The following is a 25,112-nucleotide window of genomic DNA, read 5'->3' as shown; positions in this document are numbered from 1 at the left end:
CAGCAGGCCGCAGAGACCTTGGTGCTTGGGGTGGGGCTTCCATGATGTTAGTTATGCCTCCCAAGCCCACTTGTCTTCTCTGCAGATGGGCAATTCTCACGTCCTTGAAGAGCCTCCGTCCGCCACGTATTTGGGATTTGGAGATGAGCTTTCACAGCTGGCATCCAAGGTTCCAACCTCACGTGTGTTTTTGTGCCCCCAGCCTCCACTTCCCATTCCCATTTTCTATACTCAGGTAGAAAGAAGAAAGGTTTCTCAAAATGGTAGCCTCAAGCTGTTAGGACAATCTGACTGATTCAGATTTTTTTGTTCTCCTTTTGTATTTCTTTGTGTAGATCTCTGTTGTAAAGCCTGTGCAGGTCAGTGACTTGGGGGAAAAGAGGTTGTCTTTATGCAGGGGTTAGTTTTTCCAGCTGGGTTGGGTTGGCAGCACATGTTAACATGTAACTCACATGGATACACCAATAGGAATTACTTTCCTTTGAGTGTCAGCATCTTGGAGGCCATGGGTCGGATGGACTGGCTGTTTCCTGTTAATGTCACTTGCAGATAACAGTGACTCTTACAGTTCCTCTGCCGCCACTATCTCCAGGTGTCCTCGTGCCTGCCCTTTTCAAGAAACAAGCTTGCACTCGACATAAAAGATGAGATGAGGGATTTATAATAGGTGACCAGAAAGCGATGAAATTGACTGCCTCGCATAACTTCATAATGTTTTATTTCCATAGTCACACTTACCATAGCCTTCTCTGTATGTTTTTAAAGCACTTAAAGATAAAATGTGAAAATTGGGTAGAAGCTAGGCTTGGAAAAGAGCCTGAGTGAAAAGCTGAGTCGTATGTCTAGCGTTTTCCAGCCCATGGCGGGGCAGGAGGCCTGGGGGCAGTGGGAGTATGAGAAGGGCCCTCTGGATCGCCCCTCTAAATGGGAGATCAGCTGAGTAGTAGAGAAGAGAAGCACTTTGCCATTAGTTGCAAGGGGAAGAACAAATCACAAACGCACAACGGGTTTCGTGTGAGATTCCCAAGATGAGAAGACATGGCTTTTGTACTAGGGTTCCGTGGGTGACAGCTTGAGAATGCCCAACCCCAGTGCTCTGACAAAGGGCTAGAAGCAGCATACGCATTGGGGAGACGGGGGCAGCCCTGAAAGACCTGGCCTCAGGTTCTAGTTCCCCATACGGGCAGGCTCCCTTCTCTCTGAGCCTCAGTTCGCTCCTCTGTAACGTAGGGCAGCAGCATCATTTTCCCCTTACGAATGTTTCAAAGCCAAATGGGTTCATGTGTGTGACTTCTCTTGACAAACTATAAAGCATCATGTATTTTTTTTTTAAATGCTTTCCCAGACATTGCTTTGCTTAACCCCACAAGAACTCCTTAAAGTTTTACAGGTCAGGAAGCTGAGAACTGTGGGCTAAAAGATCCAGTGAATTACACTGCTCTCGAAGATCATAGTTCACTTTAAAAAATGATATCAATTCTTCTACAACTATTGAAACAGCAGAGACGTTTCCTAGGAAACAGTTGTAACTGGGATGGAAGAACAAAGCATTGTCCCTCTGGCCTGTCCCAGGTGGCTAGTGACCTCTCTGTGGCCATTTACCATGAGAGGAGATCATTCAACACCACACACCTGTGAAAGGCCCTAGGCCCGCCCAGCCCAGCACTTAACATCAGAGGTGTTGGTACCATCTTAAGGGAAGATTGTTCTGTAAGCTAAAGAGGTTTCTTTTACAAAACAGGAAAATCTTTACTAATTTTAATGAGAATAGAATGCATACTCTATGTTTTTTTCAAAACAGCTAAGGTCTCTTGAAAGAATAATGATGTTCTCGAAATGTTTTAATGTTAAGCATTTCTCTGAGTGGTTAATTTGGAAATACATAGTATGATATTGTTTTACTGTATTATCAGAGGTTGGATAAAGGGTGGTTGGGATATTGGGGAGGAGGGACTCCCTCAAGTAAAAAGCATTAACAAGTAAATAATAAATTAATTCATAAAATCATTTTATTAATTGACTTCCATCTCTTTTTTTCTGCCTCTCATTTCAGAACGGTTTGATCACCACTGTCCCTGGGTAGGCAACTGTGTGGGGAAAAGAAACTACAGATTTTTTTATATGTTTATTTTATCTCTGTCTTTTCTGACAGTCTTTATATTTGCATTCGTTATCACGCACGTCATTCTTCGTAAGTATGCTGGCGAAATCAGATTACGTATGTAACCATTTGCCTGACTTTGGTTTTCTGATTTGATTTCGAGTTAGTATTTTGATCATTTCGGGCTTTCTCTTTCTTCTCTTCCCCCTTCTCACTTCCTACCTTCCTCCATCCCTCGTCATCTCCCTCTCTCCCTTCCGGTCCCCATTCCCGGTCCTTCCAACAGCAGCTGCCGGGTCACACCTGGATCCGGCTGTCTTTCACTTCTAAGACTTTTTCCTTGATATACTCTCCCTCATTCCAACCTAAGTAACGTCACTTTTTCTTCTGCTAAGGGATTCCCTGAAAGAATCACCCCATATTTTCACAAAGGATAATGTGCTGCCCTGATGGCAGAGCTTTTTTTTTTAATGATATCTACTTATGCAGGAACAGTCACCCTCCCTAGAAAAAAATGTGTAGGATAAAGCCTGGGTTTTCTTACGCACAAGTCTATCTCTTAAAGACATACATTTGATAAGATGTTTGATTCTCTGCTAGAACATTCATAAATGCTTGGCATATGAAAGAAGCAACTTTATTAAAAATGAGACTTAGGGGCCGGCCAGGTGGTGCAGTAGTTAAGTTCACACGTTCTGCTGCTCAGCAACCCGGTGTTCACCAGTTCGGATCCTGGGTGCGGACATGGCACCACTTGGCAAAAGCCATGCTGTGGTAGGCGTCCCACATATAAAGTAGAGGAAGATGGGCACGGATGTTAGCTCAGGGCCAGTCTTCCTCAGCAAAAGAAGAGGACTGGCGGCAGATATTAACTCAGGGCTAATCTTCCTCAAAAAATAAAAAATAAAAAAGAGACTTAGATATAAATGATTTTAATATATATTTGCCTAGGCAAATGGCATTTTTTCATCCCCCATTCTCAGGGTCATCACTTTGAATTTCTCTTGTCTCTGGACCATTCACTTTCCTACAATTGGAAATGATGAGAAGGAAGTTAATTGGTTTTGAACTATATATTTAAGCCTTAAAACTTCCATCACAATGCCATTAGCCCCACTAAAGACCAGCATTGTCTCTTGCCCACGTTCCTGAGGTACAATCACCCATTAGCAACTACAGAGCCTCCCTCTGGAATGTTTCCAGAAGTGTCTGAGCACAGGCCTCGCTCTCTTCACATACAACAGCACCAAAACCACAAATGGAGCCGAGCTGCGCCAGAGTCAGAAATGCATATTCTCCTCCCTTCGCTTCGTGGGATTGGTGAGCTGGCTTGCAGGAGGTGGGGGAGGAGCAGTATGGAACATTTCACACTCATTCTTTTGAAATATTGGTCGATTTTGCGCATTAAATGGACTGTCTCAAATTTTCGTAAGCATTTTAATCCTAGTTCCCATTCTTTCTGACTGAAATCCTTACATCTGCATGTGACACAAATTTGTCATATATGCTTGAGAGCCATAAGTTGGTGGCACTGCAAGAAGAGGATTCACATTCATTAGAGATCTCTTCCCTACTACCTGGGACAGATGCCAATAGTGGCTCTGCAGGGGCATCTCTGCTCTCTGTGTTCAGAGTCTCGGAATGGCCAAAATGTAGCCAGGGTCCCATCTACGTATTAATAGACAGAAGAAGCAATTGTCTACACTAGAGTAGAAGGAAGTGCTAATATGCCAGCATATCTATGACACTAAAAAATAGCACGTAAACATTACATTTTTCTATCATCTCTAGCAACTTCGAAATGCTTTCAGATATATTTATATATTATTGCATTGTATTTATGGCCTTGCCCCTACATTGTGGATATCAAGGGCCAGTTTTTGCTCACTCGACTGCACGCATAAAGTCTGAGAACACACACAAAGCCACCTGTCACCACAGGTGGGTTGCGATATACATTTCACTTGCATCTTCTCTAAAGTTTTACTCACCCTGGCTCCAGCAAAATGGAGTTTGCTGGAGTTTATGCTTATATGTTGGTAATCCAGTCTTCCATCAAAAAAGCATTCAGAATTTATCTGCCTGCAAGTTACCCAAATATTTTGGACAAAAGCCAATGAAGATTTTCCTCTTCCCTCATTCTGTACTCTCCCCAAAAACTCCCACTAAACGACACCACCCACCCCCAATTTGGCTTGGCATGGGACGCTTTAAGGAGAGCAGAGGTTTTTTTCTCTTTTGAGGAAGATTAGCCCTGAGCTAACATCTGCTGCCAATCCTCCTCCTTCTGCTGAGGAAGACTGGCCCTGAGCTAACATCCATGCCCATCTTCCTCTACTTTCTATGTGGGGCGCCTACCACAGCATGGCTTGCCAAGCGGTGCCATGTCTGCACCCTGGATCTGAACCGGCGAACCCCGGGCCGAGGAAGAGGAAGGTACGCACTTAACCGCTGCGTCACCACGCAAACCGAGAGCAGAGGTTTTTACATGCTTCCCATAGTCCCACTAAGATTCTGAAAACACTGGCAAAGGCACAGAGCGATTTGAGAGCAGCAGAGAGCTGTTCTGAGCTCTCCCTGCTGCGTAATGGGCTCTGAGAGGGACAACACGACAGGAACTGGGGGCGGGGGCTGCGGGCAGGGAAAGAATTCTGTCATCGCAAAGATTCCTGGGAAGATGACATCTGGATTTCCTTAGAGAGGAAGGAGAGTCTGGGAAAGCAATGCCATTTGGGTTCAGTAGGCAAAGAGAAATTATTTCTTTTGGTCTCCTAATTGTGCCTCCAGATTGTGTTTGTGCTGAGATCTGCAGCATGTCCACTTGCTGGTTTTGCCCTGCTGGCCTAGCAGAGGTGGAAGAGAAAGCCTTAAGCTTGCCTCAGCAGTTCTCCCACCAGTGGGCATCCTAGCACACAGCACATCCTTGTGCCTCAGTGGTGGCCAGTGGGCACAGAGAGGAGGGGAGGACAGCACAGAGGGAGTGAGAACGCAATGAAGAATGTGGAGCCATCCCACTCTTAGCCTTCCCCGTGGCCTGACACGGTTTGCAGTTACACAGACATGTCCAAGACACTGCCTACAACTCCCACGTTGTAGCCACACCAACAGGAAACACCACAGAGACGCACTAGAACCGGCACTTCTCTCCGTATTCATCTCATTGCTGCCCCAGCGCCAGATTATGTCCCCAAACACATGGCTTCCCACAGCACAGCAGGGACCCGGCGTCACCACCCCGAGATCGGAGCACTAAGACTTCCTCCCTGTGGGCTTTTCTTTTTAAAAAGCGTCATGTCAATACATAAAACAGAAATTGCTTCTTGTCAGATGCATCTTCACTCAAGCCCCTAAAGGAATGTTTTTTTGTATGGACAGTTCATGTCCCGGAAGGAGTCAGTGATAAACTTCAGCTTTATGGGTTTGTTTACGATGGGTGCAGAGAAAGACATCTTTTATATGTAGCCTAGTTTATAAGACGTCCAGGGTCAAAAGTTAACAAACTTTGGGAAAACAGTCTTTCATAAAAGAAGAGAAAAAATAGCCTACAGTATTCTGGTTTCCTATTAAAATGAGGAAAACAAAGGAGTAATCAGAACTCTAATTTATGGGCCAGTATACAGACATGCATCTGCTTTTATTGAAAAAATATCCAGCAGATGTTGGGTCTAATTATGAATCTACCATTTTCTTGTTGAATAACTTTAGTGGAATCTCAATCTTTGTTCAGTATACTGAGTGCCATAGCATGTAGGAAATATACTTATTTAATTGATCTTTAGACCTATGATTTTTAAGTAGATGAGAGAGCTTCCAGCCTGCAGGCTGTGTTCTGGAGGTGAACATTTGAACACTAAATTTTGGTTTCCTTCCCACAGGTTCACAACAAACGGGATTCCTAAATGCCCTGAAGGACAGTCCTGCAAGATATCCTTTCTGGTTGTTCTGGTTTTTCCAATGCGAGCGTATTAAGTATTGGACTGACCTTCTCCGTGACCTCTGCATCTTGTATCTGGTTCTTCTCATAAGCCATATTCTTTTTCTTTCTGTAAAGCACCCAAAGAACTCCCTAATATTCACTTGCATGAATAATTGCGTCTGAAAGCTTGAACCTTTGAGGGACTCATTTAGCCTTGATTAAATCGAAGCGCTCTTTAGCTAGAAAGTCAAGTGTGAATTCTTGCCCAGCCCCGGAAACCAGCGCTGATTTGTATTAAACCAGGTTGGTTTAAGGAGAAGTGAGGTTGCGGAGCCCCAGCTTCATTGTGCTCAGCAGCTGGTCCCTATGGAACATTTATGGATGCCCCTGTGTGGGCCCCCTTCTTGGTATGGTCACCAGTTGGGAATCCTCTGACCCTCATATGGATTCTGTCTAGGGGTGCAGTCCAGCATCTCGCTGGGAGGTACAGATAACCCGTATTTATTTCCAGGAAGAGAACACCTTTTCATAGCCCTGGATGGACTAAAGTTGGTCAATCTCAAGTCTTTTGGGTTAATCCCATCCTGCCGAACAGTATAAATGGGCGTGTACCATAGGATTTTGAACTTCTTGAAAGAAAAATGTTGGCCCATTAAGTGTTTGAATGGGCCCCCGCTCCCTCCCCTGTCCCCCTAGGTTTTACACTAATTAGTGCAGAGTCTGCCAGCTGGACCCACTCACCTGGCTCCATCTGGCACCCAGCTCTCTTTCTTCTTCGTACAACCAGGTACGTTGGACTTTAACTCCTCGTTACTCCCAGGAGTAATCTTCATCTTGTGGTAGAGAATTCTTAAAGAATGAAGGACTTTACTAAGAGGTACATGTCATGCATATCATTTAGTTATTAAAAATAAACTGGCCCGTGTCCCTGGGAGCTAGCGTGTGTGTGTGTGTGTGTGTGTGTGCGTGTGTGTGTTGGTGGTATTTAGATAGATCTAAAAGCAAATGTGGTCCTGGATACAGAATTACATAATACAAAGTGTCCCCTTTTTGGTACCCCTGTGTTTATGGGCAGCACAAGATGCTGGTTGCGAGTACAGATTCTGTAGCCAACTAATCTCTTAAAAAGGGGCCAGGGTCATATGGAAGATGTGCAGAGGGGGCTCGGAGATTTCCTTTTACAGGGACGTCCTGTCTTCTGTTAATGATCTGGGAAGCTAGAGTTACTAGCAGTTGGCCAGAGGGAAAGGTGGTCCTGGGAATGAGATCTTCAACATCTGGGCTGCTAGGAACAGTTCCCATGGGAAATGCCATCCTTCCTCCCTCTCCCCAACCCTCCCACCCTCCACGGTCATCACCTCTCTGTGCCCTGCGATTTCCAAGGCCTGTTGCTTTGGCACAGCTTATAGCCAAGCCTTGTCTTTTCTTCCCTGAAGAAGCTCGCCCAAGTCTTTCAGGAAATCACTTACATCATGGAAACATGCTGGTGGTGTTAAGTTTCACCAATGCACCTCAGAACCAGAATTGAGGTCCGGGCTTCCAGCTGGAATGCTTGCTGAAGCCTCAGGTGTGTGGCAGCCTCGGCCGCCTCCCCTCCTCTCTCCCCGGCACCTGGCCTTTCCTGAGACCCTGTGCCTGTGCAGGATGCCCGTTAAGCATTTCAGACAATGGATGTCGATGACAGGGACTCCTCTCATGGGGGCGGGGAGGAGAAAGGCTGACCTGAAGCCTGGGAGATTTCACCTGCTTCTTTCCGGGGCTGCAGGCTACCTGCTGTTCTTCGTGGTTCTCCTTGGGATCACCTTCAGACACAGCACTCCCCACGGGGGCAGAGAGGACCTGTGTGTGGTTGGGTTTGTTGCTACCGATCTTCATCCTATTACTACAGACCTCCCAACTCGTGGATCTTATCGTATCATAATCCCAGAAGGAGTCACAAGGAAGGACGAGGTAGCGAGTCCTGGACTGGGGTAAAAGTCTTTTAACTCTGCTCCACCACAGTTAATTATGAGGTCCTGGGTCATTTCTTTTAACCCTTTTGTGTCTCAATTTTTTGACTCAAAATAGTCGACCCTTCTGTACTTGACAAAGGTATGCTGACAAAATCAACCGTATGGAATATGTGAGAATGCTCAACACAAAGCATTGCTGACGTGCATGTGAGAGTGACTTGAAGGAGGCTTCCTCTTGTGGCCATCTATGTGACAGGCAGGATCTGCCAGAACCTTCTTTTTTGACCGCACAGTCTGCATAATCAAGAGCTTTGTGTTCCCTGTAAGGGGACGAGACAAAGGTTGCTGATAGGGAGAGTGACAGTGTCTTTGAAGTGGGATGCTGACTTTGCTAGAGAAACTATTCATGTGGAGAGGGGAGGAAAGAGAAACGCTCCTATCTGGCCCAGAGCAAATTTTAGTTTCTTTCCCCTGGAAATACCATTCTCAGGGAGAGGTAAAGAGTTTCTCCTATGGCCTCATGAAAATCTCAGCCACTGCCTTTCCAAATAGTGTTGCCGTATGAGATGCTGACCCTCCTTGTGAACAGGCAGATGTTTTTCCCTTTGCTGGTGTTACCCAGGCGTGTCCTCCACATTCAGGAGCTCGGCGGCCACAGTTGTGGCAGCCACAACCTGCTCTGACTGCGTGCCAGCCTCTCACAGCATCTAGGACATCCTGGTCCATCCAGGCCAGGGCCTTTCCCAGCATGCTCTGGCATGTGCCGGCTGTGTTCACGTCCTGTTGCTGCTTTAACAATTAGCCACAAATGTAGAGGTTTAAAGCAACATCAGCTTATTATCACACAGTTCTGTAGGTCAGAAGTCCAGTAGACTCAGCTGGTTTCTGCTCCAGGTCCCAGAAGGCTGACACCAACATGTCGCCAGCCTGGACCCTTATCTGAAGTCTACAGGGAGAATCTTCTTCCAGGCTCATTCAGGTGGTTGACTAAATTCATGAGGTGTAGGACTCAGGCCCCCTGCTCCATTCGCTGCCTCCTGGCTCCCTTCCTCTTCAAAGCCAGCGCCAGTGGGTCAAGTCACTCTCATACTTTGAGTCTCTCTTGCTTCTTCTTCCATCCATCTTTCTAACCTCAGCCAGAAAGTCTCTCCACTTTTAAAGATTGGCCCCCACCCTGATAGTTCAGGATGATCTCCCATCTCAACGTCCATAGCCTTCAAGCTACAGACTCCATTGTGTCATGTAAGGTGATGGGTTCACAAGTGCATCTTTGGGAGAGGCCGTTGTACTGTTGACCCCACAGGCCTTGAGGTAGGGGGTACCCTGGAATCAGCACTCAAGTGCAGGTGGATTTGAGAGGTTTTCTGTCTGAACCCATCCATGAAGCTCACTAGCAGTCCATCACTTCTGAGTCTGTTTCTCCCCTCCCTTCCCTTTCCTGCCCTTTGTGTTAATCTAGGAAAGAGAGGATGGGAGACAAAAAGCGACAGGCTTAATATACATATATACACATACACACACACGTGTGTGTATGTATTTATATTTCCTCCCTGAGTTCAGGTTGAAAATGGTAACGGAATGCCCCATGAGATCCTTGTTGAACTAGCCCACCCTTTGCAATTTACAAGGACGATTATCATCATCGTAACTTTGCTCCTGCTCATTTGGTCCCCACTTAGCTTTGTGGCACCTCCTGATCCACTGTCATTCTGGGCTCCTGCCTGGAAAAAGGCGACCTACAGCTGAGGTCAAAGTCTCTGAGGGCAGCTGCCCCAGCCAACATAAAGGACTGTCTGATAAAACCACCCCATTTCTCTCCTGGAGAAAAGCCAGAGCCAGGAGCGAGATTCAGGAGGAAGCTGACAGCAAACGTGCCCACCCTCAGTAGGGGAAGATGAGCGGGAGGTGACGTGAGCAGTCTGAGCAATGCCCCCAGCTTGGATCTGCTGTATCCTTTTTGGAAGTAGAGGAGAATTTCAGGTTCTCAGACAGATCCATACTCAAAAGTGAGGTGCTGGGTTTTTTCAATTATGAAGCACATAGATTTTTTGTGACACTAATGTCCCTCCCCAGTCAATGGTGTGACAACCTGAAGCCCCTCTGTTCTGATGGAGTGTTTTCTGTTTGAAATAGATGCTTTGGAGAAGATTGCCTCCACTGAGTGAGTCTATTAAGAAATATTGAGTTCTGATGATTTATCGTAAGTTTGTATTCCAGAAGAAAAAGTATGCTTTAGGTTCTAATTGGTTGTGATGTGTTTTTGAAAATGTATCGTGTTGGTTATCACTGATCGTATATGTGATAGGAAAGGCTGAGTGCCATCAGGATGCCTGTTCAGCATTTTCGGCTCCTCCGTTCCCTCTGGACACCCTGTGGCTTTGGAGGTGGCCAGGATGGATGGCCAGGTGGATGCTTCTGAGGGGCCACTCTCACTCTTTGAGAAAGGTGTGCTAACCCCTGGAGCAGCTCAGAAGTGGCATGGCCTGGGGAGGCAATGGGATCACAGGGCTGGGGTGTTTGAAAAGAGGATGGATCCCGTTGTCAGTGTGGTAGGAGATTCTAGCATCATATAAGTGTTGAACTCCAGAGCTCTAAGCTCCCTCCACTGTGGAGGCCCTGAGAGTTTGGCAGGCTCCTTAGAGGTAGTCTGTTTATGATGGATGAGACCGATCTGTGACATCTCTCACTCATAAAGCTGTCCTCTGATTGAGGGCAGTGCTGCCCACAACTTGTTCTCTCCAGACCTGCAGTCAGTGTGGAGCAAGAATCTGTGAGGTACCAAGTCTTTCAAACATGAGGAGGTTTTTCTGGCTAAATTGCCTGAGCACAGGACTGGAGTCCAGTGTGACCTTGGCAAGGGACCTCTGCAGGGGGTTCTAGGCAAGAAAATAACTTATGTTTAAAATTTCTCAGTGGCCTCCCGTCTGATCCCCTGACCATGGTATAAAAATATTTTGATGAGAAGTGAAGGCCCGGGCAAAGACTTCTCACAGTAGATTTGCTCTGCAAAATAGCCAACAAAAAACAATGTCGTTGATGAAGTGAGAGAGAGTAGAAACAAAGTCGGCTAATTGAAAACCCACCAAGACACCTTATCAGAAATGCTGACACGAATGATGGAAACACTGATGAACAAGAAGCCCTTCATCCGGCCCACATGAAACGCAGCAGGTCTTTGGAAGAAAGGGATCAGCCAGCTCATTCCAGAAGGAAGCCAAGACCGGATGACGTGTAGTTCCAGAGTGTGGCAAAGCCAGGAAGGAGAGGAGAACAGATAAGAAGGATGAGGGAGGAGTGGAAGGAGAGAGCACCATAAATGGCTGTGGGTGCAATGCCTGGCTCGTTTGTGGGCACTTTCTGGGCCCTTCCCTGTCTGTAACTCAGCCTGCCTGTGGTGAGAGAAGGGGAAGGATGCTCAGCCACCGGGGTCACCCTTGGAGGGAGCACTTCCGGCCTCAGAGCCCCAGCCCATCCTCCCTCCTCTTCTCCCTCTTTCCTCTCCACCTCCCATTGCCTGCTACTGTGACCTGAGACTGTTCCCTCTCGTTCCTCTCTGCATCAGAGAGGCAGAAGCAATGGGGTGGGGCCTCTTGGGGGTCAGTGGGCAGTGGGGTGGCTGCCCAGTACTATGAACTCTCAAGAATCCCCTGGGAAAGAGATGAAAGGAGTCTCCTCCAGAAAGGATGGCACTGAGTCTTCAGGCCACACAGCCAGGCAGGTTCCAACAAAAGACGCCTGCTTGGCATCTATTTCCTTCAAAATCAGTTTATTGAATGCCCACCACGTGCGAAACCTGTCGAGGTTACAAAGTCAGGAAGGATCCGCCCAGACCTTGCACGGACAGTCAATCAAAAGGGGGCAGCATAGTGATGGGGGCAGGGTGATTCATTCTCCTCCTCTACAAACATCTGTTCACGCCAAGAGCTGGGCTGTAACTCTGAGTTCTTAAAAGCAGAATAAGTCTTCAGTGCCATAAAAAAGTCACTGAGTGCACTCCAGGTGGGGGTGGGGTCCAGAAGGAAGCGGTACATCCCGCGGGGAAGGCAGGAAAGGCTTTGGCAGGTGGCATCTGCACAGGGCTTAGAAAGATGGGTGGGATTCTCATAGGGCAGGTGGAGGGGAGACATCCCAGGCAGGGTGCTGTGGGTGTGTTGGGGAAGCGCAGACCCTCCGTTCGCAGGATGCTGGCGCCTGGAGCACGGAGGTGGTCCCAGTCACCAGGCCCTCTATCCTAATGGTGTCCGCACACAGATGCTCTTAAACACTCACACAGTGGGCACAGGGGAGGGCGCTGTGATAGCTAAGCCCTGATAGGGGGTGATCAGGAATGATCGCTCCCAACAAGGGGTGGGGGGTCCTGGCAGCATTAAATACCAGTGAAGCCGTGGGCTGCCTTCTTCCCCTGGACGCTGGGAACCAGCTAAGATTTCTGTCAGATGAATGACATCATCAGAGCTGGTTTTTTGTTCTTGTTTTGTTTTTGAGAATGTTCATCTCCAGCAAGAAACACAATGGAGTGAAATAGGAGCCATTGCACGGAAAGGCCCCCGAAATTGAGATCAAGTGACAAGGGGACGGCTCAGCTGGGAGAAGCTCTGCCGTCAGATCTGGAGTGGGGGAGGGGGGAGGAGGAGGGGTCAGAACCGAATCCCAGGATCCACCCCTGGGTGGTCTGGGGAAAGAGGGGTACCGAGGAAAAAGGGAGACGGTTGGCGGTGGTTTGGGGAGAAATGAATTCTGTTTAAGGTGTGTTTACCAACAGAACCTAAGAGATCCCATGCAGAAACCTCCACAGGAGCCTGGAGTAGCTCTAGGATCCTCTGTAAGTGCTTGCATAAAATACAGAAGGAAGAGAAAAGCATGAGCCTGACCATGATTACGTACAACCTCAGAGGAAATGTTACCAGTCCCGCAGTGTCGGTGAGGCCACATGGCCGCGCCACCTCCTCCTGGCAGCCTTCCAGGGTTCTGGGAGGTGGAAGCCCTGAGGAACAGGCAGTGGGCCAGCAGCAGGGCCTCATTTGAGGAAGAGCCGGGAGAGGGAACCCCTGCCCATCAACAACCGTTTCAACACAACAGCATTAACGCCCAATTAAAAGGATTACGGTCATTTTTAATCATGATTTATTGTTCCCAATAAATGCTCCCCAAACGAAAAGAGTTTTCAGTGGTTGGTAAATCAAATGGTAATTGATTCCACATTTGTGGAGGCTTTTACTAGAAAGCCTTTTTATCCCCAATTTGCATTCATTTCGAGGCACAAGTGTCTGAAAGGCAAGGACGGCGTAATGGGTGGTCGTTCCGTTTTAATGGAATTTGGTAGAAGGCTTAGAGTTGGCGTGAGTGCCCACAAAAGGGACACACACTGGGCAGCCTGATGGAAAATGAACGAAGGCAGCACAGGCTTTCACTGAGCTCGGCATTCAAGGCGCGTCCATCCCGATCTCTGTTGATCCTGAGAGGGACCCTGGGAAACAGGTAGGACAGGTGTCCTTAGGTCTCGTACAGCTGGACCTGCACTGAGAAGTTATTTACGCTCCAAGGAGTCACCAGAAGCAGAGCACTTCTCCTAACTAATTACCAGCCAGGGAACAGAGATTCTTTCCCGTCGCCCCTCACCAGTCTGATGGAGGGAATTTCATGAAGAATGCGCATCCGATTATGTCTCATAGTCGGGGATGAGGCTGTTTGGTTTTTTAACTCACCCCAGTGATACAGGAACATATTCGCATTGTAACAAATTTCAAATAGTCAGAAACCCCCCAGTAAGAAGGAAATGTTGCTGTTGACTCTCCCTCCATCATTCTGTAGGAACCCTTGTCAGTTTTCGTGGGTCCTTCCAGATGGTCTTCTGAGAGTTTGAACACGTGTGTGTTCATACCCAGATGCCCATATACAGTTGGCGGGACTGCTTGTACCTCAAAGGGTTACACTCTCTGCATGTCCTAGAGTTTGATTTTTAAATATTTCCTGGAGTTATTTCCATGTCCACATATAGATCTACCACATTCTTTTTTCAACCGCTTTATAGGATTCCAGAGTATGGATGAACCTTAGTGTATTCTTCTGTTGATGGATATTTAGATTTCTTAATTTTTTACTGCTCAAAAACTGAGGTGGTAGATTTTCTTGTTTGTACTCTTTGTGCACAAGGGTTGGTTTTTCTCTAGGACTGACAACGAGATGTGGAATCACTGAGTTGAAAGTTAAGCATATTTTAAATGTTGATTGACGTGCCAAATTGTCCCCTAAAGAGATTGTACCAATTCTCCATTTCTCCACACCTTCACCCACACTGGGTGTCATCAGGGCTGTGATTTTTACCAACTTGATGGGGAGAAAAAAATTCATTATTTGGATTTCCATTTTCTGGATAGTAATCGCCTTGCACATATTCTCATGTTGTTGACTTTTTTTTTCTACTCTCAATGTGCTAATTCACACCTTTTATCCATTTTTCAGTTGGGTTGTTTGTTTTTTTCCTGTTAACATTTCCTTTACGTATTCTCAAGAATAGTCTTGTAAATATCTTTTGCCAATTTTTCCCCCTAATCTGTCTCTTAGCCTTTAACTTTACTTTTTTAGACAAAAATGTTTAATTTATTAGCAAAAATCAATCTATAAATCTTATACTACTTGGCTCCTGGGTTATGAGCCTTATAACTTTGCCCCAAAATTATACGAATATTTCCTTTATTTTCCTCTAATACCTTTATATTTTGTTTCTTAAGTGTAGCACAGTAATTTATCTATAATAGAATTTTGTGTTTGTGGTATGAGCTGAAGTTCTGTTTTCCCCAAATGTTTAGTGAAGTGTCGCATACCACTCACTATGCTATTCTAATAATTCTCAAATTTTGGGGTCTTGGACTCCTCTATACTCCTAAAAATTATTGAGGACCCCAAAGAGCTTTTGTTTATATAGATTATATATATATATATTTGTACACATTGTGTTTGAAATTAAAACTGAGAAATTTTTAAAACACAAGAATGAGCAAGCTCTCATGCCATTACCTTAAGACTGCGAACATCATCTTGTAATCACACAGCCTCCAGCAGAAGCCACTGAATGGCAGAATGAGAGCAAAACTGGTAAATAATGTTCTGGTATTGACAGGAAGATGGTTTTGACCTGGAGGACCCCCTGAAAGGATCTTGGGGACCCTAAGGGTCCACGGGCCATACCTTGAGAACTACCACTTTCAGCTCTAATCTGAAATGTCTGTTTCGGACTCTGTCCTGTCCTCTTGCTGTTCTGGCCCTGTTCTTACCTTGTGTTGTTTGCTAGAAAAGTCTTCTCCCACCCCCACCCCCACCACCATGATGTTCTTTTTCAAAATTTCTTACCTGTTCTTGTACATTTTCTCTTCCTGATGAATTTTAGAGTCAGTTTGTCGAATTCCATTTTAAAAATTCCAGTTGGAATTTTGATTGGAGTTATAGTGACAACATAGATTAATTTGGGACCATGGCACCCCTTTATTGCCTGGTATACAGGCATCTAGGAGAAAGGCATTTGCGAGACGAAACGATGATGGTCAAGTGATCCAGTCTGCAGGGTCTCAGCGACTTTCCATTTTCAAAGCGTCTGCCGTGTCCGTCATCAGGACGTCGACAGCCCCCGCCCCAGATGCAGCGACAGGCTCTCAGGGGACCGGCGCACAAACCGGATTTTCCTATCTCTGTCTGAGGATTGGAGGGTCGTCTAACTGATGAGGAAAATATGCTGACAAGTTCCTGCACCTAAATATCTAGAAGCATTAAATGCTGATGTAGACAGTCTAAAGAACAGGGGGAGCGATGGCCAGTGTCTGCTCTCCCATCAGAGCTCTTCCTGTCAGTGAGCATTGCCTCTTTTCCTGTAGTTTTTTTTGGGGGGGAAGAAATGCTTACCAACAACATCTATTTCTTATGTTTTAAACATCAGAACCCAAGGTGCAGAATAAGATGCATGTCTGGTGCCCACAGAGAAATGCCCCTCAAGGCCGCACGGCAGCCGGGGCCTGGTGGGTCCAGTGCTCAGAAAGGAAAGGGCTGAGGCCGGGCCTTGGACTTCAGCGTTCCCTGGTCTTCTGGAATCTGGGGGATTTGGGTCAATGAGGAAACCCCCGTGAAATACAAACTTTTTAAAATAAACTATGATCTGGATTTGGCACTTGGCAAAAAATGCTGTCGCCAGCCTGATTGCTGCAATGTGGCGAGATGGGCGATGACATATTAACAGAGACGAGTTCTTCACCCAGGGGTGGCTCTGAGGCCATAGGGCTGATGAACAAGATTAACATCACAGGCAGTTTCAGCCTTGCTGTCGTGAGGTCTGAGGCCCCAAAGTTAGGACCTGTCAAGTGACACTGCCATAGCTTGGGGCCTTGGGAAGGGTTCTTTCTCTCCTGGAGGGTCTGGAAATCAAGTTCTAGTTCTGTTGTGCCATGAACTGCTGTGTGAGCTTTCGTAAGTGGCTTGACTGCTCTGGGCCTCAGCTTCCTACCTATAAATTGAAGGGATTAGAATAAATCAGGACATCTTAACTTGGGGTCCATGTGTATCCGTGGAGGGGCAGCTCGGGAGTTTTTAAGCCTCCTGGAATTATAAGAAAAAAAATGTGTTTGTGTGCATTTTTTCTGAAAAAAAGAGTGAGACCCCAGAAAAGTTAAAAACCTTTGGTTCTGAGCCAGCCCTGATGGCCTAGTGGTTAAAGTTCAGCATTCTCACCACTTCAGGGCCTGGGTTCAGGGTTCACTTCCAGGTCACAGAACCACACCACTCGTCTGTCAGTAGGCATGCTGTGCCGGCAGCTCACAGAGAAGAACTAGAAGGGCTTACAACTAGAAAGTGCAACTATGCACTGAGACTTGGGGGAGGGAAAAAAAGAAAAAAAGAGGGAGATTGGCAACAGATGTTAGTTCAGGGTGAATCTTTCCCTGCAAAAAAAAAAAAACCTTTGGTTTCACGATCTCTTACCTTTTCTGATTCTCCAGATACTTGGGTGTCCTCACCATTCTGCCCAACATGATTCCCACATCCCTGCAGGGCTGTCTCCCCTTGCTTACCTTCCCTCGGGCAGACGCCCCGTGCCCTTAGGGCAGGGAGCATATCCTTCCCCAGCCTCCCCTGTCCTGAGTGCAGAGCCGGGTGCCCAACAAGGCACAGAGCAAGCTCTTCTGGGAATTATGCAGAAACTCGGTGGAAGCTGCTCTGCCAATCAGCGCTTTTCGAAGTCTCTTTCAATTCCAGAATCATCTAGTGAGTGCCTCGATGTGTGATCTCTTGGGCTAGGGGCTGTGGGGGATTTAAAGCTATACCCCTGGCTACAAAAGGGGTTCACTGTCTTACTGGGGGCTGGGAGGGGACCATAGAGGCTGGCAGTGGTAACTGCTCTAATTTGGAACCCATCTCTGATGAAATAAATGCCCAACTGCTTAGGAAATTGGCTCCTACTGGGGTTGGCGTGTTTCATCTCATTTCTCTTTAAAAAGAAAAGTCAGTAAATGGGTTTTGATACATTTAAGAGAAATTTATGTTTCTTAATGTTATTATGGAGTAGATATTTTCAACATCTAGCTGTTGGTGAGTGAGATGTGTTGTTCACGTATTTCACATCAGGCTGAGAGTGAATTTGAAGGGGAATGGATTCCTTAAGTGGCCATACGTTCAAGAGTCCCTGCGGAGGAGGGTCCCCATCACCCCAGCAGAGGTTGGGGTCAGCCTAGAGCCACTTGTCCCTCAGCAAGAATTAGGAAAGGAACCAGCCCGTGGCTTTTCTGTCGTCCTGGTAGAGCCAGACTTCCAGGGTTCAAATCCTAGCTCTGCTGTTTCTTAAGCAAGTTGCTTAACTGCTCTCTGCCTCAGCTTACCCATCAGTTAAGTGGGAACCGCACTTCTTACTGGGTTGGTCTGAGGATTAAGTGAGTTCGTCCAAGTGAAGCCGTTAGACTAACAGTGCCTGACACACAGCTAGTGATGCCAGCCACTGTTATGAAGGGCGATGATGATTCCTTAAGACACACTGTGGGAGAAGCGTCAGCTGTGTGGGGGAGGAGCGAAAGTGGGCTGCCTCTTGCATCCTACCTTGAATCATGTCATTTTGACACAGCTGTGTGCTAACAATGAAACCGCCTTCTGCTATTTATAAAATGTTTCTAAAGCACATGAGATATTAATATAGCAAACTGCATTTTTTGTGTGTTGCTGTAAACCTTTCAGATTCCATGTCTACTGGCAACAATGCCTCTTTAGGGGGGTAATTGTTTTAAGCAGCATTGCAAAAGGGACAGAATCTGGGCAGTAGCCCCTTTAAAGTCTGTGACCCTTCACTTTCCTGTGCCGGATTTTATGTAGTTCGCACGTAGGGATGTTCTGTATATTTTGACATCGCCATCTTTAAAGCTGCCTGGATTTGAAACTTTTGATGACATACAGGCATTTCTGAGATGGAAGTTTGACTCTTCATGTGTTGTTCAGAAAATAAAGCTTTTAATCTGTTCTTTATTCTGTCTTTTCTGCCCTTGACCTTTTCTTGCTTCCATTTCATGGGGCACCTCCTCTTTGATCTTCCTATCTCTTGACTTTCCCTTCCAGCCTGTGCAAATTCATCGCCAGGGTCATCTCCCTTTATGCAGTTTTTCCGACTCAGTCCTCATCATTTTCCTAGACTCCACTTCACGTCAGCTTTCAAACCAGTGCAGGGCACAAATCCCATGTGGGTTGCCTCCCCTGTCTGTCCCCTCTTGGGTCTGGAATGAGGGTGGGAGGAGGGCATGTGTGATCCTGACCTGTGGGAAGGCAGTTGAGAACAAGACCATCTTTGCTGCCGGGGCCAAAGTCCGTGTGTCCGCATGTACACACAAGGCTTCTCGCCATAACCATTTGCCCACCTTCACTGGAGAAGTGAAGATGTTGCCCAGGCCGCTGGCAACCCTGGGGAGGGGTCTGCGTCTCTGCATCGTTCTATTGCCCCACTGATTCTCCCTACCCGTCATCTTTATCTGCTTTTCCAAAATACCACCTTAAGTTTTTCTCTTCTCACGAGATATAGCTACTCCCCTCTTCACTCACCTGCTTCCTCCAGGAGGACAGGCCAGAGCCTGCTGAAAGCACCGTGTGCTGGTGATCTCTAAGACCCCAGCTGCTCTGGGCTGTTTTCCTCTTGGCTAGCTGGCAAAGGGCCTCTATTCTTCTGAGAAGTCTTTTTAATTTCAGGGTCATGCTTTTCTGCGACCTTGAAGTTTCTAGAGGTTTAAACTTTAGAAAAGTAAAGTATTTTTTCTACTTCCCCAAGAGCAGACCCAATGGTTTGTCCTAATGCTGAAAGTCAGTCAACAGGCAGGAGCCCAGTCATTTCTCCTGTTTTGTATGCAGCCCCACATGCCCGGGCCACGGCATTTGTTAATAATGACGTGGCAGATGATGGCGCTGCACTGGATAATTTATGCATTTCTCTGGTCTAAAGATGAATTACATCCAATCCAGAAAAAAAATCAATGGTGATGTATTAAAGTATGATCAATGGCTTCCATCCTTGGAAGTAGGAAGAAAGCAGGAGCATAGACTTTCTCCAGTCTGTAGTTTATTGTTGAGAGATGCGTCTATGTATTTAAAGCCCCAGACCTACGATGAATGTTGTGTTTCCTCAGAAACATCTGTGTCTTGTAAAGAGAATTTTAGAAACATTTGGGGGCCAGAAGAGTTCTCTAGTCTTTTCAAATTTCGACACTCTTGGTCGATTTATCTTATCTGTTGAAGAATGCCAAGCTTTTCCTCCTCTGAGGATAGCATGTCTTGTGGAACTCTAGACTTCCCGTCACTCGGTGTCTAGTGAGCAGTGGGGTCTCCCAGTTGCCCATCAGTCAGCTGAGGACAGCCTTATGTGTCAGAGTTGGCTGGGGGGCTGGGAAAATGTCCCCTAAGTAAAAATACCTCTCACCCTGATGCCACTCTGAGAAATGCCCCCAGTGGTTCAGAAGCCCAGTTCAGGTGGGGGTGGGCAGCCACCGGTGGGTGAAAGGGCCGTCCAGGGAGACAGAAAGCATGAACATAAACCCTGTCTGGGCTGCAGCCACTGGCAAACAGCCCTGTGCGTGACTGTCCAGTGTTGCTAGCGTGACAAGTTACTCACATCCTCAGCATCAGGTCAGGGGAGAAACCTGGTGTTACTACAGTCCTCAGCATCCTGAAGCCGAAATCAGTCTGTGATTGAAGTGATACTCAGTGTTGTGTTCTTTCATCGAAGGCCTGGGCCGCGGCCAACTCCAGCCAGCGAGCTTCCTGGCTTTGCAGCCACAGTCATTGGCTACACAGCGAGTCACAAGGGCAAGGTGAAGGTCAAGAGGGGAGGACAGCAGAGGAGCTGTCAACCATGAAAAAGCAGACAAGCAATGTCGAGGGAGCCCCCAGTCATTGACCACGCACGAGTGCCGTGAAGGTGAAAGAGAGTGTGGCATGGTGCCTGCCCTGAGGGCTGTCCCTCTGGTTGGGATGAACCCCATGAGGCTGGGTAGACCCAAGAGGCCTGATTAAGTGTCTCTGGGTGTTTTCTGTCCAAACTGCAAGTCATCCCGGCTCCTTGGGGACCTGAAGAGCCTTTCCCGTCCTCCCGGTTCACCTCCTTGACTCCGGGTCACCGTGCTGGAGGCCGTGGTGTGCTTCTTCTCTGTCTGGTCTATCGTGGGGCTCTCGGGTTTCCACACGTACCTGATCAGCTCCAACCAGACGACGAATGAAGATGTAAGTTCCTGGCAGTAGGGGGCGTGGGCATGTTCTTTTGTGCTCAGAAACAGAGGGGAAGAGGGGAAGAAGAGGTCGGGGGCCAAGGTCTTCCACACATCCCATCCCAGACGTGAGTGCCTGGGAGTGAAGAGTGTGCAGTGGAAGCATTTTCATACCCTGTCTCCAGTTTCTCCGTTGGGAATCTCTCAAGTGCCTTGCTTTCTGACCACATTAATTAAGAGACTAGAATCGGCCACGTGACACCCAATTCTGAGCCCCGAGGAAGAGATTCTGTTCTATTCCTTTTAAATCATTTTGTAAGCAACTTGTCACACCTCCCCTACTGAAGAGAGACCATGGCAGGCTGACATCTCGGGGTGAGCGCATGAGTCTGCCTTTCATATTTAATATCTTCCTTTCGTTTTTGGAGGAGATTGCCCTGCCCCAAAGTTTCACCTTTGCTCCAGGATTATCTGCCTATACCTAAGGCAGATGGAGAGCGGGGTATAAAAACTGGAAACGGAATGTTGGAGAATGTTCCTTCATAAGCCTGGTCCTCTTTTCTCTGAATATTTGGGTTCTGACACAAGAATCTATCGATAAATGAATTAAATGTCTCAGAATCAGTCAGGCTGCCTTAAAGTTTTGAGCAAATTGGTGTTGATGAGATATGCAAGTCCAGAGAATATTAAGATACTTATTAGTGTTTAGTAACTATGAATATTAGTATCTATGAAATTATTTTGGCAACCCCGAGGGTGAATTCAGCCAGGCTATAAATTGGGAATTAGGGAGCCGCATTAACTCTTTCGGCCACCATTCAACTAATTACTATTTAGCACATTAAATGTGAGTGTGAAAAAAATCTCCACTTGCTCATGTGAGCTGGCCTTTTATTACCACGTAGGAGAAATCAGAGATTATTGTCCCCAGAGAATGTTACTTTCTCCCTAATCTGACCTGCTGTTTTGGGATATTTCCAAATTTGGGAGTAAAAGCCAGTTTTTCTTGAGAAAAGTATCTCAGTTTCTCCTGCTGAAGAAATGAATAGATTATTTGTATTCTTTACACGCTTCTCATGGTCCCATTTGCCTAAACTGGGGCATCGGTATGAAGGCTATTGTATGTTATTGACTCTCCTTTTCTTGCAGATTAAAGGCTCTTGGTCAAATAAAAGAGGTAAAGAAAATTACAATCCCTACAGCTATGGGAATATCTTTACAAACTGCTGTGTTGCCCTGTGTGGGCCCATCTCTCCCAGGTAAGATTCAGACGGCATTGTGCCCTTGAACTGACCTTGGGAAAGCAGACACCTTAGCTGTCTTAGCACGGGCCCCCGGGGTAGAGAGCTGGCCTCTGCTGGTGGGTTTGCTCACACCCCTGCAAGGATCAGCTCAGCCTTCCACGTTGCGCTGCACAGACATGGCTTCAATGAAATAGAGACCTGGCTCCATTTGTTGTGTTGTGCTCAGCAGCTTTTTGGTTCTTCCACTGAATTTGTCAAGTTTGGGGGAAATCCTCTAAGGATCAATGTAGAGAAACTGACGGATGTGATGCCATTAATTATTGTATGATGTAGCGCGTCCGTGATGCGCAGGGAGCTGTGGTTAGCATAGTAAGGGAGCCAGGACACACAGGTAGGAAGCAACTAGAAAACCTGTAGGAATAAGTAAGTGCTAAGGGCTGAGTTGCGCAGAAGATAAATGCTAAAATAGTTCAGAGGGAAAGATAAATGTGGGCCAAAGGAGCCAAGATGTGGTGATGATAAAACAGTAATAATATTAATAATGGCAGCAGCTGACATTTATTGAAGAGCGTCATGTTACGCTCTGCCTTCAGTCCTTTGCATCCATTAACTTTTCAAAGCCCACTCTGTACCGATAAGGTAGGTACTATTATATCCCATTGTACAGAAGAGGAAACTGAGGCACAGAGAGGTTAAATAATGTGCCCAAGATCACACAGCCAGTAAATGCTGCCTAGTCAGGACCCAAACCCAGGCATATGACATCAGAACCAGTGTGTGTGTTGACTGGTGCGTGCTGCCTCCGGGTCCAAAATACAGTCGACTCTTGATTATTTGTGCGTTACACCCATGTAGAATATTTCCAACAGATTAATCAAACAATCATCAAAAATATTTATTGCGCAAGTATTCCAGGTCTGTAGAATGAGATTCCAAGCCGTTACTGCTTCCTCCCTTTTGTTTTCTAAATGTGTAAAATGGAGAGAAACCACAAAACCACTGAGGCTGGCTCCAGGGCAGCCCCACTCTTCGCCTAGACTTTCAAGGCTGGTCCTCAGGGGTATGTGCTCACGGAATGCAAACTTAATTTTATTATCCGCTTCAGTGAAACATCATTAAAGGGGTAAGAGTGATGCTCCCCTCTAAAAATTCCAGGCATATGTTCCAAGGCCATTTATTGATTGGTCCCGGGTTATGGTTACTGGTGCTATTGGGTAATTAGAAATTGATTATTTTCCAGGTTGAGCCTAGAAAGTTGGGAGCTCAGTGTGCCACTCTCCTCCAGAATTGGGGGCCCTTGTGTTCCCTCTGACCTGCCCCTCAGAGGCTTCCTCCGGGGGGTGCTGGCAAGAAGGGGTACCCAAGGTCTCTGGATGGAGGGGCTGCCTTAGGCCGAGGGACAGGCATGCCCAGGCAGGTGCCAGCCAAGGCATGGTGCTCCACCAAGAGACTCTCTCTCTCTCTCTCTCTCTGTGTGTTTCTCATGAGCACATCATTACCCCATTTAAGAACATTTTAGAGGCAACGCAAGCGCCAGATTCTGGGCCCACAGGTGGCTCTTAGCCCCTGTCTGAGGTGAGGGACACCGCTCAGCAGGGGCTCAGAGAGCCCCATGACTCTCGAGGAGAGCCCCGGACTCACCCAGGCTGCCTCCTGGGGCTCTGCAGGCCACAAAGACCGTCAGGAAGTGCTTGGTTTTTCCCAAGTTGGCTGGTGTTTCCTGTTGATGTGTTTCTTTGTGGAAAGCATGGACAGGACATGAAACGCAGACTGGAGGCCTAGGAGGGGCGTAAGAGACAGGAGATCCGAGCCAGCATCTTTCCCTGTATCTAAACCGTGCGCCTGAATCCAGGAAGGGAATCTGGAAGTCTCCAGTTTTGTCCAAATCTCTTCTCTGGTTCCCGAGTCCTCGATCTGCATTTGGCGCCGCTCTGTATTGTTTATAGAACAAGTCTTGTCACAACTGAAATCCTTTCTTCCACAACTGGATTCAGCATGCTGTTTTGGCTGAGTTGGGGCTGTATTCCTTCCAAAATCCATGTCGCTCTGGCTGGGGCACTTCTCAAGGATGGGCCTCCTCTCGGAACCCCTTGACTCGCTCAAGGGTTTGCACGAGGAAGATGGGCCACTGATCCCTCCCGCTCTGCCCATAGGCTCCCCAGGGCCGGTCTGGGCAGAAGTGAGCGGGCGTGGCGTTTGCCTTTGCTCCGCCCTCCCGTGGGCTTCCTTGCCCCCTCCTCCCTCTGCCCCACGTCATTCAGGCCCATCTGCTGAGTGGTGTCCCCCACCTCAGACAGGGGCTAAGAGCCACCTGTGGGCCCAGAATCAGGCACTTGAGTTGCGTCTAAAATGCTCTTAAATAGGGTAACAATGTGCTCGTGAGACAGAGAGAGTGTGTGTCTTTTCACATTTCCCGGTGAGAGCTACAGACCACCAGGGCAAAGACCCACCGTCAGTTCCCTTCACAGTGTCCCCAGCGGGTGGCAGTGAGTGGGAGTGGCCAGGTCTTGGGAAGGGGATCCCCATACAAGTCTGGCAGGAGGAATGGAAAGTTGGAAAGACAGAAATCCCAAGGTGTGGTCAGGGTCAGGCCCTATGAGCTGGTGCTGTGGGTCACAAGTCGTTAAGAACTCACTTGGCCGCTATTATCAGGCATGCACTGTGTGGCAGGCTCCGTGCTGGGTGCTGGGGATGCCCACGAGAGAGCGTGCATCTCATGGGCGATACAGACCCATCCATGGCAAGTCTGCAGTGAAGGAGGGGCTGTGATGGGGGCAGGCGGGTTGCAGGTTCCGTGGGACACCTGGGAGGGCTCCCCAGAGGAGGAGGGTCTAAGTTGTGATCTCTTCTAAAGGATCAGTAGGAATTGAGGGAAAAGAATTACGGGAGAAGAGACAGAGGGAACAGCATGTGCAAAGGCCCAGAGGTGAGGGGGGAGCCTGACTTGTCAGAGGAGGAACTGAAGCAGTTGTTAGTGTGCAGGAGTGAGGGACGCATGGAGGGGCAAGGCAAGAGATGAGATGAGGGGAACGCGACCCACGTGGGCCATTGTGAGGGCCAGAAGGAGACTTGGGGAGGAGTGCCACGGCCCTGGGTGCGTGGCTGGTCCCTTAAACAGGCTGAACTCATAGGATGCAGCCTGACAACTTTGTCTTTTCTCCCTGCGGGCCCGTCAGACTCTCTTGATGA

General features: G+C 47.4%; 1 protein-coding gene across 4 annotated transcripts in view; it reads left to right on the top strand.

The window, feature by feature from the left end:
- The window catches only part of ZDHHC14 (zinc finger DHHC-type palmitoyltransferase 14), a 275,559-nt gene that overhangs the window by 224,946 nt on the left and 25,501 nt on the right, over positions 1 to 25,112 (top strand). For all 4 annotated transcript variants that reach the window (XM_014846956.3, XM_014846958.3, XM_070484686.1 and 1 more), the window contains 4 exons: positions 2,054 to 2,191; positions 5,977 to 6,025; positions 20,593 to 20,695; positions 21,829 to 21,938. In XM_014846956.3, the coding sequence (XP_014702442.2) occupies positions 2,054 to 2,191; positions 5,977 to 6,025; positions 20,593 to 20,695; positions 21,829 to 21,938 (400 nt within the window). The remainder of the gene's footprint in view (positions 1 to 2,053; positions 2,192 to 5,976; positions 6,026 to 20,592; positions 20,696 to 21,828; positions 21,939 to 25,112) is intronic.

The sequence above is a fragment of the Equus asinus genome, chromosome 1 (assembly GCF_041296235.1).
Source record: "Equus asinus isolate D_3611 breed Donkey chromosome 1, EquAss-T2T_v2, whole genome shotgun sequence".
Taxonomy (NCBI): domain Eukaryota; kingdom Metazoa; phylum Chordata; class Mammalia; order Perissodactyla; family Equidae; genus Equus; species Equus asinus.
Note: the sequence above shows the minus strand (reverse complement) of the source record. Positions and strands in the feature narration are given on the sequence as shown.